At 48.0% G+C, this 18,527-nt stretch overlaps 2 protein-coding genes across 4 annotated transcripts; both read left to right on the plus strand.

The window, feature by feature from the left end:
• Positions 1-14: 14 nt before the first annotated feature.
• Positions 15-6,739, plus strand: HOATZ (HOATZ cilia and flagella associated protein). Of its 2 annotated transcripts, XM_051638385.1 has the most exons (6): positions 15-312; positions 1,287-1,325; positions 1,621-1,700; positions 3,376-3,435; positions 5,134-5,186; positions 6,643-6,739. In XM_051638385.1, exons 1-6 carry the CDS (start codon positions 15-17, stop codon positions 6,701-6,703), a joined length of 591 nt encoding a protein of 196 aa, XP_051494345.1. In that variant the 3' UTR covers positions 6,704-6,739. The 2 variants fall into 2 exon arrangements, with proteins under 2 accessions (XP_051494345.1, XP_051494344.1); XM_051638384.1 differs by lacking the exon at positions 15-312 and having other exon boundaries at positions 783-1,325.
• A 720-nt stretch (positions 6,740-7,459) lies between these two features.
• On the plus strand, positions 7,460-15,387 carry LAYN (layilin). 2 transcript variants are annotated; one of them, XM_051638380.1, is made up of 8 exons: positions 7,460-7,666; positions 10,597-10,894; positions 11,630-11,787; positions 12,144-12,182; positions 12,871-12,954; positions 13,492-13,573; positions 13,678-13,780; positions 14,637-14,865. In XM_051638380.1, exons 1-8 carry the CDS (start codon positions 7,600-7,602, stop codon positions 14,772-14,774), a joined length of 969 nt encoding a protein of 322 aa, XP_051494340.1. In that variant the 5' UTR covers positions 7,460-7,599; the 3' UTR covers positions 14,775-14,865. The 2 variants fall into 2 exon arrangements, with proteins under 2 accessions (XP_051494340.1, XP_051494339.1); XM_051638379.1 differs by lacking the exon at positions 13,492-13,573 and having other exon boundaries at positions 14,637-15,387.
• Positions 15,388-18,527: the final 3,140 nt, after the last annotated feature.

Genomic DNA, 18,527 nt, shown 5'->3' on the forward strand with positions numbered 1-18,527 from the left:
TGAAGACCCCTGCAATGAGGCACCAAGTGGTCACCTCCCGCGCCCCGCGACGGGCGGTTTGTCCCTTACCCAGCGGTCGGGTCCGGGCTTCTCGCTTCCTCCTGCGGCCGGAGCAGACAAGCTGGGGAGCCTGGGACGCAGCCCGGCGCCACGCCATGGGGACAGAGCCAGGACGGCACCCGGTGGCACCCGACGGGCCTCTCGTCTTCGCTGGCTCCAGCCCAAGCACCGTGGGCTTCGCCCGCGCCTTCTGGGCCTCAGCCGCGCTGCCGCCGCCGCTCGAGTCCTGCCTGGGCCCGGCCGCCCTGCCTCGTGAGGGTCCCTGCCCCAGGAGGGTCCCTGCCCCAGGAGGGTCCCTGCCCCGCGGGGAGACCCTGCAATGAGAGGGGACCCTGCCCTTTGAGGGGACCCTGCCCCTTAGGGAGACCCTGCCCTGTGGGGAGACCCTGCCCCACGGGGAGACCCTGCCCTTTGAGGGGACCCTGCTCCTTGAGGAGACCCTGCAACGTGAGGATCCCTGCCCTCTGAGGGGACCCTGCCCTTTGAGGGGACCCTGCCCCTTGGGGAGACCCTGCCCTCTGAGGGGACCCTGCCCTCTGAGGGGACCCTGCCCTTTGAGGGGACCCTGCCCCTCAGGGAGACCCTGCCCCTTGGGGAGACCCTATCCTGTGGGGAGACCATGCCACGAGAGGGGACCCTGCCACGTGAGGGTCCCTGCCCCAGGAGGGTCCCTGCCCCTCGGGGAGACCCTGCAACAAGAGGGGACCCTGCCCCAGGAGGGGACCCTGTCCCAGGAGGTGACCCTGTCCTGCTGGGAGACCCTGCCCCAGGAGGGGACCCTGCTTTGTGAAGGGGTCCTGCTGCATGAGAAGACCCTGCCCCGTGAGGAGACTCTGTCCTGTAAGGGGACCCTGCCCAAGAAATGACCCTGCCCTGTGGGGAGACCCTGCCCCAGGAGGGGACCCTGCCTGGAGCCCTACACTCCGGGGTCGCACACCTCTCCTGGGGATCCCACACCTCTCCTGGGGTTCCCACACCTCTCCTGGGGATCCCACACCTTCCCTGGGGATCCCACACCTCTCCTGGGGTTCCCACACCTCTCCTGGGGATCCCACACCTCCCCTGGGGTGTCACACACCCTCCCGAGGTCCTGTGCCCTCCCACAGAGCCCACACCTCCTCCCTCAGCCCTGCATGCTCCCCAGACCCCACCACCCCCCAGGGTGCCCTCCCTGCACCAGACCCCACCACCTCCTCATGCACCCCTGATGTGGTTTGACTTTCCAGGCAGAAGTGCTGCTCTCCAGGCCCCACAGCTTGCTAGAAGTAAGTACGAAGCACTGCACGGTGCCCCCAGCTTGCTAAAACTTTGTGGGCCAGGTTTCTGAGAGGAATGTAACTCTCAGGAATTAATAATGACTCAAGCCAATGGCAGAAGAGCCACAGCTATGGCTGAGATATTTCAGCTGATACCAACTGTCTGGAGACCCAGCCACCGGGATCACTATCTTTCTGAACAGCCTCAAAGCTCACCTGGGGGACTTTGGGGTCCAGTTGCCCTCTTGGAAGGATGGTGGCTGTAGAAGCACTTGCTCATTTGCCTCTCATTTGTCTTACTTAGAAAGTGAGGAAAACAGCGAGAGACTCTTGGAAGCTCAAAGAAGGGAGAAAATTAAAGAAAAAGAAAAATATCTTCAGCAGGTGAGAACCCCTGACCCTGACTCTTTTTTTTTTCCCCCATAAATATTTCGGATTCACCATATGTCATTTGGTGGAATATGGGGATATGGATATGACATAATGAAACCCGCCTGGAGCTGGCCTGCTTTGTGATTTGCATGATGCAGCCCATCTCTTGCTGGTCAGCTTAAACTTATTCCCAGTTGGGCCATGCTGGCTTGGGATGGGGCTGAAAGTCTTAGGCTGTGTAGTTAATTTCTTCAGAGTAAGCACATCTTGTCTGTTCTGATTGGATATCTAAAAGCAGCCAACTGAGAGTGCCCACGTTTAAATGTGGATATTTTGAGGAGGGGAAAAGCCAGCAGTGCTGCAAGCACTTTCACACACAAAATCCTGGCATAGAGACACTGAGGCAGAAGTTGATTTCTTAGTTGTCTTAGTTATTAATAGATCTTCTCCATCAGCCTGTGCCCAGCAGCAGCTCGTGCCAAGAGTTCACTGAGCGAGAGATGCGGGAAATGTGGTAGTTATTAAATCAGCTTCCACAGAAGTGCTCCAGCCTGAGGGACAGGCTTAGGTGGTATTTTTAGAGAGGTATAATTCAAGAACTGCTAGAACAAGCCATGTCAAATTTTGGAATTTTGCTCTGGATGGAGAAGAACCTTCTGACTCAGCAGAGTTTTACACCAGCTAACGTTCACCTGGCAGGAAACCATCCCCTCAGCACTTCAGTCAGCAGTTCCTGCAGTCTGTAACTGGGGGCTAGGATCAATAACACTTAGTGTGCTATAAGGTCTATCCACACTCGTGTTTATGCAGGAACTCAAGCATTACATTGCCCAGGAAAAGAGGCAAAACAAGTGGCATGGTATCCAGATCTGTGAGGTTCATCTCTTGCAAAACAGTGGGGCTGGACCAAAAATACAGAGCTGGGGGTTTCTCCAACTACTTTGCCAGAAGAAGGTGCACACAACAGTTGTGCTTGCTATTGAGTCCCAGATAGAAACTTCTGCTGGACCCCCTAGAAATCTAACTGGTGAATTAGTGTCCCACATCTATACCATGAATACAATGCACACAAGTGATGGAAACTTAGACAACTAGAATTAAATATTGCAATAACATTTTCAGCCTGACGCTGTAATTACACTACTTTTTTTTTTTTATCACATTTTAGCAAAATGTTCCACATTTGTACTGAAAAGCCTCTAGCCTGTATTTGGGAAGCAGGCCAGATGGGAGCAATCTGCAAGAGGTGCAGAGAGGTGCTGAGGTCTGCATGCCTTTCCTGCAAGTCAGCAATCCTCTGTTTCCAATTAATAGTTCCAAAATGCATCTCATCCATTGCCATCAATTAGGCTTCTTTCCGAATTCTGGCTGAAGTTAGAAACAGTTCCCTTAATCTTTTGTTCTTTTGTTCTTTTGTTCTTTTTTAATTCAGAAACAATAGATGATAGGAAGATTTTGCAGCTTTGGCAGCCATAAAGATGACTGGTTAATTTCAACAAGTGGATCACTTTATACAACTTCAGGACACGCTACAAGCCTCACATAAGTCTAAGAAAATTAAAAACAAAGCACTGAATGAAATAAGAATAATGTTCACATTATTATCAGCCATAAGTGTCATTTACTGTTCAAATCCAGTAATGAATTCATTTTTCTGAGCTTATTGTGGTAAATGTTTTTTTATCAGGCCAGGAGAAGGGAAGAAATACTGGCTCTCCTGAGGAAACAGAGAGAAGAAAGGATTGCAGTAAGTCTGATTCCTTCCTGGGATGAAGGCAGCTCAAGGTTTGCACATGCTGCCAATCAGTCAGCATGGATCAGCCTTGCATAGCAAAAGCACCTCATTTTGAACTGAGTCATCCTGCAGGAAAACTGGCTTTATTCAGCAAATTCCCTGAGCAAAGAGGATCCTGTACTCTGTGTGATCCTCCCAGTCTCAGGCCAGGCAGTAGGAAGCAACAGGGAGAGAAATTCAAGCTAAATAACAGTTATTGGACACTTTCCAATCTGAAAACTGAAAGGAGTAAGACAGTAATATAAATACATTAAAGTGTTGGAAGGTGTAACTGCCTGCTTCTTGATGCTACATTTTACTCCTGCATGGGTATATCTATAATTTAGTCAGCTAAATTCTGGCCTTGATTACTTTCTCCAAGACACAGAACAGAAGAGTGGTGGAGAAGGGATGGTGTTTTCTTGCAACTGTCTCAAAAGGATCACAAATCCTCACAGAAAATGTGGAGATGCTTGTGGGAGAAGCAGATGGGAACTGAACTGGTCTTACTGGGGCAGGCAGACAAGGAACAGGGTAAAGATGAGCAAGTGTGGAAACTTGAAAACTAGATGAAGTTGGGACTGAGAAGGAAAATACAGCAGGAGCAGTGACTAATGTGCTGGCAGAACAGCAGTGGGGACTGTGGCAGCACTTTGCTGAAGGCCCTGAATTCAATACAGAGATGCATCATGAAACAGCCTCAGTTATTTAAATTAAACCAACTTTAATACAGCTCTATGCGTCTAAACTTCTTGGCTTAATACACAAAAGGAATCTTTGCAGCCTGTTCACTGTTGCTCTTTTTTCCTTGCTGTCTCTAGGGTATTTTCCAGTGAAACACTAAAACCCAGTTTATAATAAAGTTATGAAACAGGCTGCAAGTTCCACAAGCTCTGCTCCCTAAAAAGCTCTCCTAAACTAAATTTGAGCAATAAAAGGAAGAACTCCATTTAGGGGTTTTTATGACTATCAATACTGAGCTCCAGATTTAAGGGTTTCTAATGGTTTTGCTTGGTCTGGCCAGATGTTTATCAGAGGAAAACTCAGGAAGAAGAGGTCTGTATTATATTAAGGCCCTTCTTTCCTTCAGTTGTAATTCCCAAGATACAAAGCAGAGATAAATGAGTTTTTTACCTCATACAAGGTTAAACATTGGTCCTTCTGAAAAACTGCATGTCCTAATTAATACAATTTCATTACTGAATAGTAGGGAGTAGAACTGAAATTGTAAAGCTGAAAAGTGTAGTGATTTGAGAAGTAACTTGGAAAACCAGATCTCAAAAGATACTCTCCAGAAATGACGTATTCCTTGTAGACATAAAAGCCTCCTTTTTTCTTTCTCCTTATTTAAGCTTTTAAGTTAGTTCACACTAAGTACTTCCTCTTCTCCAAGTTTATTTAAATGCTGAACCAAATACACCTGCCCTGTCCAAATCCTATGCATTAAAGCTGGGCCTGAAACAAGACACAAGTCTCTGTCCTTCTGACACAATAATTCACACGAGCTTTATAATCTGGACTATCCAGGTACCATATTAGCACATGGAAACCTCCAAACTCTTTACTTTTGCTAGTGTAGTCTTTTGTTTCAGTGTTTGTATAAAGCTGTCTTCCAGGATAAGCAGTAAGCTTAGAATGAATCACAATTAATAAATCTTTCTCTCTTTTTAGAAAGAGCTGATCTCTCATCCACATAAACCAAAGATCAAAACTCATCAAGAAAGGTAAAGAAAATACTTACTAGAAGATTTGTTTCGTGTTGTGTTTTTTTTTCCTTTGTCTAAATAGTCAGGCCCTATTTTGAGGGGAAAGGTGTTCTGGTTTTTTTAATTATTATTTTGAAAATAACCTCTCAGTTTTATCCTATATTAATACCTATTCTTATAAAATTCAGGCATGAAAAAGCTGCTGCTGTTCTGAAGGGCAATGAAGGGAAAGGAGGGGAAAGGAAAGTCAGGGAAAGTCAAGGAGGGACAAGGAAAGGCTCTGCCTATCCCAAAAATCTTCATCTCCTTCCTCAGCCACAGTTGTGTCAGTCAGATGGGAGCTAGGAGAGCAGCCCTAGAGGTGTGTTTAGGCACGGGCCAAGCTGCATTGTGAAGAGGTAAAAATAATAGCTCCACTCACCAGGAAGTTGTTCTTTATTCCTAAAAATCCCTCACCTGACAAGGTACCTCACAGCCCTTGATACAGCAATTTCTTCCTTGCAAAGAAGGTCATTTCAATTATTGAAGTGAGGACACTTTTCTCACCCTGGCACCAGTTTAAGCCAAATGGTGTCAGAGAATATCCACAACTTGAAGCAGTGGATCTGCAGCTTCCATCTTAGCACAGAGCTATGAAAGCTGAGAAATGACTGACAGGAACTCATTCTGAAAGCAACTATTTCAGGAAAATACTGAGCATTAGGAGGAATTCATTTCTAGTATGACCAAGACCTCTCAAGTCAGCTATAAAACATAAACAGAAGAATCTAAAGAAGTGAAAAGACTGGAAGAGTGAAGCCTGCTGAGGTGGGCAGCTGCAGGAGAAGGTGTAAGGGAAGAGCCTACAAACCCTTCCATCCATCACCAGATACTTACAGCAGGAAAGCTGAAGATGTCTTGAAGCTGTGCCAAGGACAACTGCTGGAAATCTTTACCTGAAATGAGAGTTAATCGCACGGGGAGGGTTAATATTCATGCTTTATGTAGCAGCTTATGGCCTGTGAAGAAAACTGTTTATTAAACTACTACTTTTTCTTTTACACATTTTAATCTGAAAAATACACAGCACTGTGTTTACTGGAGCAAACTCACCCAGAGCACAGGGTATTGATTACTGCTGCATTTAATTAGAATAATTGTATTTTTGTAGTGGTCTGCAAGCACTCATTACTAGGAAATATGATCATGCCAATTTTACTAATGTCTCATACAATATTTATAGTCTGTATTGACCAAGACCTGTTTCCAGTAGCAACTCAAATAATGGCTGAGGAAGTATTTCACATTTTAGGAGCTACATTTGTAAAAATATTATCCCAGTACAACACACTTTCTTCCTGACTCTTTTTTCCTTCAAGTAGGTCCCATTTTTTTCTTGTTGCTCATCTGAGTTCAGCAAACTCATGGATGTTTCATGTAGATGAGCTGTGACTGCCCTATCAAACTTCCTCTGATGTGGTTCTGTTATTTCCAGCAGGCTGAAGGTGGCTGAAGATGACCTGATGGATCAAGAAGAAGTAAAAGCCCTTAAATAGTTCAGCTAAACTGCCTGGCAGAGAGAATAAAGTGTTCCTTGGCCTCAGAAAAAAAATATCCAGCTGTCAGAACTGTGCTGCATTGGACTGCAAGTCAAGGGATTTTCTTAAAATAATTAATCTCCTCTTTTAAAACTCCAGGTAGTGTCTGTCTGAGCAGGAACTGGGGCTCTTGAAGATCTTGTATGTGTTTGTCACGGTGCTCTTGCCCCTTTCTGCAACCTGGGAAAAGCTTTTGGAGTTTGAGCCGTTACAAATCTTAGCTGGAGGGTCAGGGATCCCGGAAACAGGTGCGCAGCTGCTTCCTAACCTCCAGGAAGCAGGCCCAGCATTTATGGATGTGGGAAACAAAGTCCCCGGGTTCTCTTTGCGGTCTTGAAGGAGTTTCTTAGCTGCACATGGGTGTGGGGTCAGCCTTTGTTTTCAGGGACCGCGGGTGTGGCTTCTGCCACCCCGAGGTTGCGGGGGATGCAGAGGTCCTCCTGCCCTCGCGCCTGGCCTCTCCTGCGGGACAGGGAAGCTCTAAAACTGGAAGAAACACGCTCGGGGGGTGCTGTGCGGGCAGGGGGACAAGCAGGGAACAGGGCAACAAGGAGAGCTGCGGGCTCCGCAAGCGGGGGAGGAGAGAGATGGGCAACCGGGGAGGCGGGTCCCGCCCGCGGGGCTCTGCCGGGGGGTCTGTGCCGCTGTCACCTCCCACTGCGGAGGGGCCGGCCCGGGGAGGGGGCGGCGGCAGCTCCTCCCCGCGCCCTTCCCTCTCCCGCAGCGGGGCCGCGGGCCACTCGGATGGGGCCGGGCGGTGGGACCCCGGGAGCGCTGGGACCCTGCGGGCTGTGCGAGCCTCCGGGCGGTGGAGCCAGCCGAGCGCCCGGCGCTCCCCGACGGAGCCGGGGACGATGCTGGCGGCCGCGGCCCTTTGCGCCGCCGCGCTGGGCTGGGCGGCGGGGACGCGGCTGCGGAGCGGTGAGACGGGGCTGGGGGCTGGGGGTGCGGGGCACGGGGAGGGTGGCCGAGGGGCTCGCAGCCCGGGACACACTCGTCCCCTGGCTCGGAGAGGACATGCCGGCTCCGCCCGGCGCTCCCGGGGCTCTGGCTGCTCTGAGTAGGGGTTGTGACATGGGCAGGGCTGTGTGTGTCCTGCCCCGGGCTGTGTGTGTGCTGTCCGGGCTGTGTGTGCCCTGTCCGGGCTGTGTGTGTGCTGTCGGGGCTGTGTGTGTCCTGCCCAGGCTGTGTGTGCCCTGTCCGGGCTGTGTGTGTCCTGCCCAGGCTGTGTGTGTGCTGTCGGGGCTGTGTGTGTTCTGTCCGGGCTGTGTGTGTCCTGCCCGGGCTGTGTGTGTTCTGTCCGGGCTGTGTGTGTCCTGCCCGGGCTGTGTGTGTCCTGTCGGGGCTGTGTGTGCCTTGTCCAGGCTGTGTGTGTCTGCCCGGGCTGTGTGTGCCCTGTCCGGGCTGTGTGTGTCCTGCCCGGGCTGTGTGTGTCCTGTCGGGGCTGTGTGTGCCTTGTCCAGGCTGTGTGTGTCCTGCCCGGGCTGTGTGTGTCCTGTCGGGGCTGTGTGTGTCCTGTCCGGGCTGTGTGTGTCCTGTCGGGGCTGTGTGTGTCCTGTCGGGGCTGTGTGTGTCCTGTCCGGGCTGTGTGTGTCCTGTCCGGGCTGTGTGTGTCCTGTCGGGGCTGTGTGTGCCCTGTCGGGGCTGTGTGTGTCCTGTCGGGGCTGTGTGTGCCTTGCCCAGGCTGTGTGTGCCCTGCCCGGGCCGGGATGCTCCTCTCCTGACTCCCCAGTGGGACCTCGTCCTGCCCTGGGGACACCTCCGATCCTCCGACCTGCGTGGGATCACCCTGCCTTCCCGGTCAGGACGGGGACTCGCTGATCTCCAGTTCTATTTTCCTCTTCCAAAAGGAATCCTTTCTGCTCCCCCTGCTGCGTTTCTGTTTCGGTTCTTGGAATTTTCAACGCTGCCCTGGCTAACAGAGCTGCTTTTGTCATCTGCCCCAGCCTGGCTGAGTTTGCTCTCAACACTGGGTTGTCTTTCTCTGCCAAAGTCTCTTTTGGTTATCGGCCTGTCCTGGCTTTGTGCAGAGGAATGTCCCATCCCTGGAAGTGCTCCAGGGCAGTGGGATAAAGCTTGTGCAGCCTGGGCTGGTGGGAGGTGTCCCTGCCCATGCAGGGAGGTTGGAACCTGATGATCTTTCAGGTCCCTTCCAGCCTTCACCATTCCATGATTCTCTGATTCTGTATGGTTGGTATCTTCAGCAGAAAGCCTGAGCACTGTCACCATGAAACACTCATGTTGTTCCAGCCTAAGGCAGAGAGTTTCATGATATCTATAAATACATTTTTAATTCTGCCATGGTCTTGTCTTCCATCGTGGGATTGAGTTAGAGGGCTCAGCTGCCAGCTCTGGGGTTGGAGATGTGTTTCTTTTCATGAATTTGTTACCTCTCATGTTACTCATCCATGGTCTCACGTTACCAAGGCTCACTGAAATCAGCAGGTTTTCAGGCAGGTCCCATGAGGGCAATGAGGAGATATGGGGAAAATATGAGGAACTCTTTCAGCATTAGAGCTACATATCCAGTTGCCCTCTGTTGCCTAAACTGTATTAAACCTAACTAGGTCTAGACAGTAGAAATTCCTCCTCAGCTGAAAGCAGTGGTGAGTTTGGCTGGCAAGACAAAGATCTTCTGCCAGTTAATGGAGGGGGGAAAAGTCTTTGTGGATCAGAAAAAAAAAAACAAGTGCAGTTTGTGTCACTATTTCTAGACATTTGCTGCATTTTTTAATAACAATGTGCCATCTGTGTTTTACTTATGCCTTTCACCACAGCAGTGGACATCCCCCTCAGAAGAGGTAAGGTTTTTTGTCTTTTTCACCAGGCCTCCCTGAGGGTTAAGTTACCAAGAGAAACACAATTTATACCCAGAGGTGTATTTTTAAATACTGCTTTTTTAGTGCTGCCAGTTTTATTTTCTGTGTAAAACGTTGCCAGGCTCTGTGATCCTGAGCACTTTTCAAAAATTCCCATGACAAAAGGTGCTTAAATTCCCCCTCTTAGAGTGGCAAGTGTACAAGAATAAAGACAAGGCAGCATTTATAATGACCTGGCCCACATCCCGTTTGTCCTGAGTACCTGACTAATGTTGCTAAATGTTTTTTCTTCTGTAAAAACACATAGCTGAGCAGACCGTGTCTGTTGTCTGGTTGGAAAGAAATATTTACTGAGTAAAACAAAACTGTTTGTTTCCACAGTCTAAATATTGGGACTCTTCTGCCGAGAAATAACACAAGTTTAGATTATGTATCTTTTCACTTTGATCCTTACTTTCCTTGTAATCAAAATAAGCTGTGCTGCTTCGTGCATGAGAAAGTCCTTGGCTTGTGAGAGTCTGAAAACAGACATTGTTTATTTCCTGGGCAGACAGTACCAAAACAGTGCCGAGCAGTGCTTGTAACGGGACTGTGTGAGCACATCTTGCTACTCTGCAGTCTCTGCTCCACGGAACTATTGTCATAAAGCCCAGCAGATAAATTATTATCTCTGATTGTGTAAGGGGATCTCTTAATTTTAGCCATTTGAGTTCCTGGAAATTAATGATCGTTTTCAAGAGCCTCCTGGAACTCATGCGAAGGAACACGCTTTAAAAGGCCAGCTTGCTCAGCACAGCTTCTTTGTGAGGAGCTCCCAGGTTCTCCAATTGCAGAAAATTCATCAGGGAGCTGAGGAAATCAGGACATGACAAAACAGAGCTGAGCAGATCAACCTAAACTGTTCAGAAAAGTCCGGAGATGCCATTTGCCAGTCCAGTAATAATAAAGGGTTTCCACCTGGGTTGTGTTTTCCATGCAGCTCAAAACCCGAAAGGACTAGTTTCTGTAACAGGTTTCTTTCCATTTCTGCAGGACAGACAGTCTGCCGGGGTGGAACACAGCAACCCTGCTACAAAGTAGTTTATTTTCACGATGCCTCGCGCAGGATCAGCTATGAAGAAGCACACCTGGCCTGCAAAGCTGATGGTGGACATCTAGTCAGCATTGGGACAGAAGCAGAGCAAAGGCTGATTGAAAAATTCATTGAGAGTCTCTTAGCTTCTGATGGAGATTTTTGGATTGGGCTTAGGAGGAAAAAGGAGGAGGTGGACAACAGCACAGAGTGTCAGAACCTCTACTCCTGGTCAGATGGCAGCTCATCCGAGTTCCGGTGGGTACCCGGGAGTGAGAGTGGGAAGCAGCCTGGTCAGGGACTGACACCTGCCCTTAGCTGTCAGAAAGGATTCTTTCAAAAGAATCAAGCAGTGTTGTCCCAGCTGTCATCTGTGGCCCTCCTGCAGTCACTGAGGAGTGGCAGCCTCTCCAGAGAGCCATTCCTCCCATCCTGATGTAAGGGGTAGACAAGTCACCCTCTAGACACCCTGTGCTCTCTACGTAAAACCCCAACAGTGTCTGGCTTGGGCTAGATGGATAATTCCTGATGGCCAAAAGGAAGTGGAAGAACGAGCAATCTGTTTTTTTAAAAAAACCAAACAAACAGTAGACAGATGATTTTACACAGGCCTAAAATTGTGTAGGCAAAGCCCAAGTTCTCCTGAGCTTTTACTTCGCCTCACAGAAGAGTTGCAGGCAGTGAGGTGAGATGAGGCATCCTGCCACATGACCCAGCCCTTCACTCCCTGGTGTCTGTTGAACACCTTGCTCACGGAGTTTCCTTTGAAAATTAAGAATTCCAGAAAGAAAAATACACTGTAAATAATGGTACAGTTATTGGTCCTGCTTTTACAGAGCAGACGCAGGGGGTGGAGGTTGGGTGGGATGTGCTGAGCTGGAATCCTCTCTGATTCTGCCCTCTCTGGTGCCCTGAAAGCTGCAATCTGAGCTTCTGCAGTGCCGTGGAAGGTGACATCAAATCTTCCTTGCCATGTCTGTTGTATTTTCTCAGGAACTGGTATGCAGATGAGCCATCCTGTGGGAGTGAGATCTGTGTTGTGATGTACCACCAGCCATCTGCCCCACCAGGTGTCGGGGGTCCTTACATGTTTCAGTGGAACGATGACAGATGCAACATGAAAAATAACTTCATTTGCAAATATTCTCTGGGTAATGAGTCATCCTGCAGCTTGAAAAACCAACCCTCTCCCAGTCCCCAAGAGGAGACTGCAGTCACAGCTAGGGAAACGCTCTCCTAGCTTCACTGGAAAGAGCTGGTGGGAGACAGAAATCTTTCAATTTATGCAAATTGTGGGGAAAACAATCTCAGTGTCTACTATCTGTAGCTACTTGCCTTGGGAATTACATGAATTCTCGGAGGATTTTTATAAAGGATTTGAGATCTCAAATGGAGCCTGAGAGAACACTAAAGAAAGCTGTTCATGTTATTAAACTATATTCAGTACCCTTGGTCTCACTACTCAAGCTTCTGAGGAAAATCTGCCTTTTTTTTTTTTGTCTTTTAGAGAAGCCAACGAAAGCTCCAATAGAGAATTCTCAGAGAGGTGAGTTACAGGTATTTGTTTGGGGCTTTTTCAATGGGCTGCTAACTTGCAGTAGAAATACTCTGTTAGATTCGTAGAATCATAGATTGGTTTAGGTTTGAAGAGACCTTCAAGATTATCCAGATCCAGCCCCCTGCATGGGCAGGGACACCTCCCACCAGCCCAGGCTGCTCCAAGCCCCATCCAACCTGCCCTTCAACACTGCCAGGGATGGGGCAGCCACAGCTTCCCTGGGCAACCTGGGCCAGGGTCTCCCCACCCTCACACTCCAGAATTTCCTCCTCATGTCTCACCTCAATCTCCCTCTTCCAGTTTTCATCCATTCCCCCTTGTCCTCTCCCTCCTTGCCCTTGTCCCAAGTCCCTCCCCAGCTTTCCTGGAGCCCCTTCAGGTGCTGGAATTCATTTGGGACACTCACAGACTGAAAACTTACAGAGCAAGAAGCTTCCCTCCAGTTTGCCCTCTCCTTGTGCTACTCTAGGATCCGTTCTGCAGGAGCCCAGTCCTGCTATTGGTGATGCAGGCTCTGGGACTGCTACTGGTCATGCTGCAGAAATCTAACCCAAAGAGGACCACTACACCTCACACATTTTTGCAGCTGGCTGTCTCTTCAATCCTCTCTCAGCCTCACTTTTTCTGATTCTTAAAATCTTTCCAACAATGTAGTAATGAAGCTGCTTCTTTCCAGATGCTGTGACAGAGCCCTTGATCCCAGTATTCCCAGGAGAACGCCAGAAGAAAGATGCCAACTTAACAGTTGTGGAAGCCAAAGGTATGTTGTGCATTCAACAGCTGGCCTGAGCTCTCTCTGCAGGCTCACAATTCCCACATGAGGCTGCAAACAGTCAGCATTTCAGTTTGAAGTGTTTGACCCAAAATGCAGAAGCCAAGTTCAGGCAACTGCATCTGAAACAAAACTCCCCTCAAATCTTTCCCAGTACAAACCTAAGCTGATTGCTTTGGCTTTAAATCTAAAGCTGTGCAAAGTATTTGGGGTCTGAAAAAGGTACTTTGAATTTATCGAATCTCTTCTGAATGTTTAAATTGTTCGTGTTTTCTTTGTAAGTCTGTTATTAACTATGCAAAACTTTCAGCTGCTTCTTACCACACTGGCTTCACCTCTGCAGATTCAAAGATAATAAAAGACATTTTAATCTCTGAAACCTTTTGGCTGGGGATTCCTCAGGCTTTAAAAGACAGCAGATCTCAGTAACTTGCACTATCGTTGCCCTCTTCCAGTGAGACACGGAGGGGTTTGGTTCTTCACCTTGAAGATTTGAGCTTATTTTACTCTAATCTGCTTAACTAGAGGATCAGACTCTGCTAGACTTGCTGCCTTTGAGAGGAACTGGATCCTACTGGATTATGAACCAGACTAGAAGCCCACTGAGGTGGGATGCTGCTGCTTTTTGCAGCTCTTAGGTTTTCTATAAAGTTCTGTGCATATCAAGCTTGATTAAGTGAGTAAAAGCTGGAATCTCAATTTTCCTCCTAGAACCTGTTCAGAGTCTTGCCTACATCCTCATTCCCAGCATTCCAGTGCTGCTCCTCCTGATGGTCCTTGCAGCCATCCTCTGTTTTTGGCTTTTTGTGAAGAGGTAAGTGATAATTTTGTGCAACAAGTGAACCTGTGGTATCTTGTCCTGGCAATCATTTTCCAGCTAGCTTCAGCATCCTGTGAGATGCTCTGGAGAGGGCTACTTTCAGCCAAACACGTTTGAAAAGTGGCCTGGATGCTCCAGGCTGAGTTACTTGTGAAGTAAGATTTTAAGTAAATTACATGATGCCATTTCATGATGTTTATAGGAGTTAGGGAACAGTGTAAAGCTACAGGAAAGCTGGGGAGGGATTTGGGACAAGGGAAGGGAGGGAGAGGACAAGGGGGAATGGATGAAAACTGGAAGAGGGAGATTGAGGTGAGTCATGAGGAGGAAATTCTGGATTGTGAGGGTGGGGAGACCCTGGCCCAGGTTGCCCAGGGAAGCTGTGGCTGCCCCATCCCTGGCAGTGTTGAAGGGCAGGTTGGATGGGGCTTGGAGCAGCCTGGGCTGGTGGGAGGTGTCCCTGCCCATGCAGGGGGCTGGATCTGGATGATCTTTGAGGTCCCTTCCAACCCAAACCAGTCTGTGATTCTACGAAGGTATCTGCATAATTCAGCTGCACTATTTGAGCCTTGGTGCTGTGGGTGTGAGGAGCTTAACTAGAAGGCTTCAAGTCCTGTGATTCTATGATTCTAAAACAAGATGATGATTTTGAAGCATTAGCACTTAAGTTTACTTACTCAAGAAAAGTTTTGAATTGTCAGAAAACTCCTTTCAAGAGTTAAAAACATGGTGATAGAAATAAAAGGATATAGATTTGGAGCAAAATACTGTAGGAGAGCTGGGGTGTTGCTTTGTATTTGCCTCTGTGAAAAAGCAGGTTGTGACTTGTCCCCTTTCCTCCATCCTCTAGGAAACGGGAGCAAATAGATGCAAGCCCAAAGGAGGAGGATGCTTGGCTGTCTCACCCCAGGAGGAACAGCCCAAACCTGGACATTTACAAAGTGATCAAGAAGCAATCAGAAGCAGATCTGGCTGGAACCAGGCCTGACACTAAGAACTCTTCCTTCCGTACACAGGAAGACAAGGTGCTGGGCAGCCCCTCCAGGGATTATGACGAGGTGGCCATGAACACATCAACCAGTGGCTTTGTCACACTGGCCAGTACTGAAAGTGGCTTTGTCACCAATGATATCTATGAGCTGTGTGGAGATCATGTGGGGAGGAGCAAGGAATCAGCCTGGGTGGAGAATGAGATTTATGGATATTAAGGAAATGGACAGACAACAGAGCAGTGGCAGGCTGGCCTTGCCCTGGCTCAGGCTGGTCTTAACCACTGAGTGTCTCAGTCCTGTGTGAAAACCAGAAATCACAGCATTTCACAGGCATCCAGGAATCTGAAAATGAGTGACTCTGAAGTGCTTTTGAAACTACAATAATGAGGCCTTGCAATTGACAAAGTTTTAATGTTATCATCCAGCAGATCTGTGCAGCAATCCTGAAGCATGTCTGTACCAAGTCATGGTGTATAAAAATTGTATTTGATTAAAGATCTGGTTTGGTTGAGCAGTTCTAGTGCTGTGTATAGGAAGTAATCTTTTTTACTTTGTCAGATCCTGTTTGACCTTTTCACAAGCCAAATAAAACCAGTACATGCCTGTTTATCTATCTGTCTATGCATAAAAAAAGCCCCACAGCCCTCCCAGGTTTTGCCAATCTTGTATTGGTTGCAATTATATCAACTTTTCAAGAAAGCTTTTGTCCACAGACCTCAGCCAAGCACAGCACCTCTGGCCACAGGAGTATTTGCCACGACAGGATCTACTGCTCACTGAAGTTAGTCCTTAGTGTTATGATTTAAACAGCCAAGGGAAAGTTTTAAGCTTTATAGCCCTGTCCAGACTTCTTAAATCCTTGCTTCAAATTTACTTAGTGGAGTCTTTAGCAGTCTTGAAGATTGTAACTCTCAGTCACTTCTCACTCAATCACCCCCATGTGATTACCCTGCAGTGCTGTGGCAGGGAAAGATTGTTGTTCATCTTCTCATTAGGAGCATTTACTTTCCTCAGGATGTCTTGTGGACACTGTTGGACAGAAATGTGATGTGGGGGTGAGGTAGCAGCCTTCTGCTGGATGAGTTTTGCCTGAAGGCAGGCAAGGGGTCATGCAGAGCTGAAGGAAAGATGCAGGTCGAGGCAATCTTGAGTCTGTAAAATGCATTACTGAAGCCAGAACTCTTCAGAACACACTGTTAAAATCAGAAAGCTTTTTTAAAATCATCAAACTATCTGCTTGGGCTGGCTGTGCACGAGGGATTTGCTAAACTCCAGCTTTTGGATCCATGTGGGGTTTGGGTTTCTTTGTTGTTTCTTCTTTGATGAGAAACCAGGTAATGGAGGGAGAATGACCAAGCCAACAAAGCATGCCAAGCAGGAACACAAATATCACTCACCTGCTGCTCTGCAGCTGAGTATCTCCAGCTCCAGGAGAGCAACATTTTGCTGCCAAACAAGTCTGTCTATGAAGCATTCAAAATTATTTTAGCTCTTGACAGGGTTCCCTAAAAGTTTACTCTTCTCCATTGCATGGAAATAAATAAATAGGAAAATGAAGCAGAAGCAATCTGCAGAAGCCACCAGGAAACAAAAGTGTGCCAAAGACCTTGGCAGAAGGTGTTTAATGTGGGATTGAAACAACCTAAATGAGTGCACGGCACGGCCATGAGTGTGCTCTGCCAACACAAACACACAGGCAGATGTGTCTGGATCTGGGTGCTCTTGCATTGTAAACATGGAAACATTTGGGTCAGCTGCCACAGCTGCTTCTCTCACTTCCTCAGTGACAGAGGTGAGGCTGATGTGCACCAGGGCTCTGTCCTGCATGGCTGCAGTGCCACAGAGTGTCTGCCCAGCTTGCACTGTGCAGACAGTGCTGCAGGGTCAAGCTCTGAAAGAAAGAATCCCTTTAAAAAAAGAGAAATAATAATAAAAAAATATCTATATATCTATATATCTATATATCTATATATATCTTCTACCTGTTTTGAAAATGAGACCCAGTTAGCAACCATTTTTCCTGAAAAGCAACATCCCAGTAGAGGAGAGTAGTCACTGCTGGGGGCTTGTCCTGGGTTTCTAATTCCTGTTCTCTTAACAAACAATTGTGTCCATCCACTTTTATTCTTGCATCATAGGTCGCTTCCCTGTTGTGTTGATTGTTTTCCTTGTTGTTTGTCAGGCACTAGGCACCTTTTAGGAACTGACAAACAGCAAATGAGAGGGAAAATCTCAATCCAGATGTTGGCACTCAGGTGTGTACACACGTAAACGCATCTTTAAGCAACAAAGTGCGTGCCCTGGTCTTCTGAACTTGCTTATTGAACTCCAGGTCATGTGCTCAGCGTCTCTGGAAGTTATTAGAAAGAGAAGGGCTTGGATAACCTCTTTTTCTTTCGGTATTTCCTTTAGTAGAGCATCCCAGCTGGAGCGTTACGTGCGGGAATATTGACCACGAGAGGGCACGTGTGTTCCACAGCTTCTGTCCTTCCAGAGAGTTGGAGACGGCCTGGAGGGGGGTTCTTCTGCACCCCATGCTCTTCAGCCCCTTTCCTGGGAGCACAGCAACAGCCCCCGCCACCCACGGCCAACACAGGGCAGGTTTGTGGCTGCAGTTCCTCTTCCCAGCGTTATCGAGAGGTGGTTTTGTAACCTGAACTTTCCAGCCAAAAAAAACCCCACGGCATCGTGGTGTGCAGGGCAAGAAAGTTTCCACAGAAGTTGTTTGTTTGTTATTGCAGATGCAAAATCTGACTTAATAATAATTGATTTTGTATCAGTTCTGGTGAGATTCTACAGGGGTGAAAGAGGGCAGGAAGCAAAGATTTTATTACTGAAAAATGTAATTAAAAGACAGTGAGTGAGAATGAATATTCAGCAGTGGAGGAAAAGTGACTTCACATACCAAGCTTCCTGGATTCATTTTTTGGTCAGTGTTTCAGATTTCTGAAAAAAACAAAAAAAAACAAAAAAACAAACCAAACAAACAAACAAAAAACAAAAACAAAAACAAAAAACTAAGCACCCTACGAGGTGAAACAGGAGAGAAATTTCCCAAGCAGCAGGTTGGGATGACACCACGTTCTCCTCAGGCAGGATTATGGTGAGCTTGCTCACACACCTCTCAAGCGTTTAAAAGGGTGGATGTCTGACTAACTCCAGTCACCAGTTAGTCATTGCCAGAACTTCTTCAGGGGATAAATAGAACAGTGAGAGCACAGTTACTATCCCTAGCAGCCTAAATCAGCAGCCTCATCTCAAAATGTCTTTCCTGAGAGGAACTGCAGGAGCTGCAAGTGCAGTGAAGGCCAAGCACTGCCTTTTCACACAGTTCCCTTTGCAGAACAGTCACTGCTGATTGACATGTAACAAGTTTTACCAATTTCCCACAGGTATGGGGCAGCTTTACATGTAAGATGTGTACAGGAAGGGCAAGCAAGTGACAGGAGTTTATTTCTTACATTCTCCCACTTGCTTGTTGTGGCCACACTCTGTTTGGAGCCCTGCTTTGCATCCCCTGCACTCTGTGTTCATGAAAGGTCTGTGACTGCTGCTGAACACGCAGCTGATCCAACAGACACGTGTGCTCTGGTGCCAGCAGCTTTTGGTCGTGCCCTTTGCAGCCAGCGGAGCCGAGCGAAGGCTGCAGGGGTGAATCCTGGCACCCAAATGTCAGAAGGTACCAGCATGGGATGGGCCAGGGGAGAGGGAGAGAGCCAAAAGGGAGAGGCACGGACAGGGAAAGCCTG

Source organism: Apus apus, chromosome 22 (assembly GCF_020740795.1).
Source record: "Apus apus isolate bApuApu2 chromosome 22, bApuApu2.pri.cur, whole genome shotgun sequence".
Lineage (NCBI taxonomy): Eukaryota > Metazoa > Chordata > Aves > Apodiformes > Apodidae > Apus > Apus apus.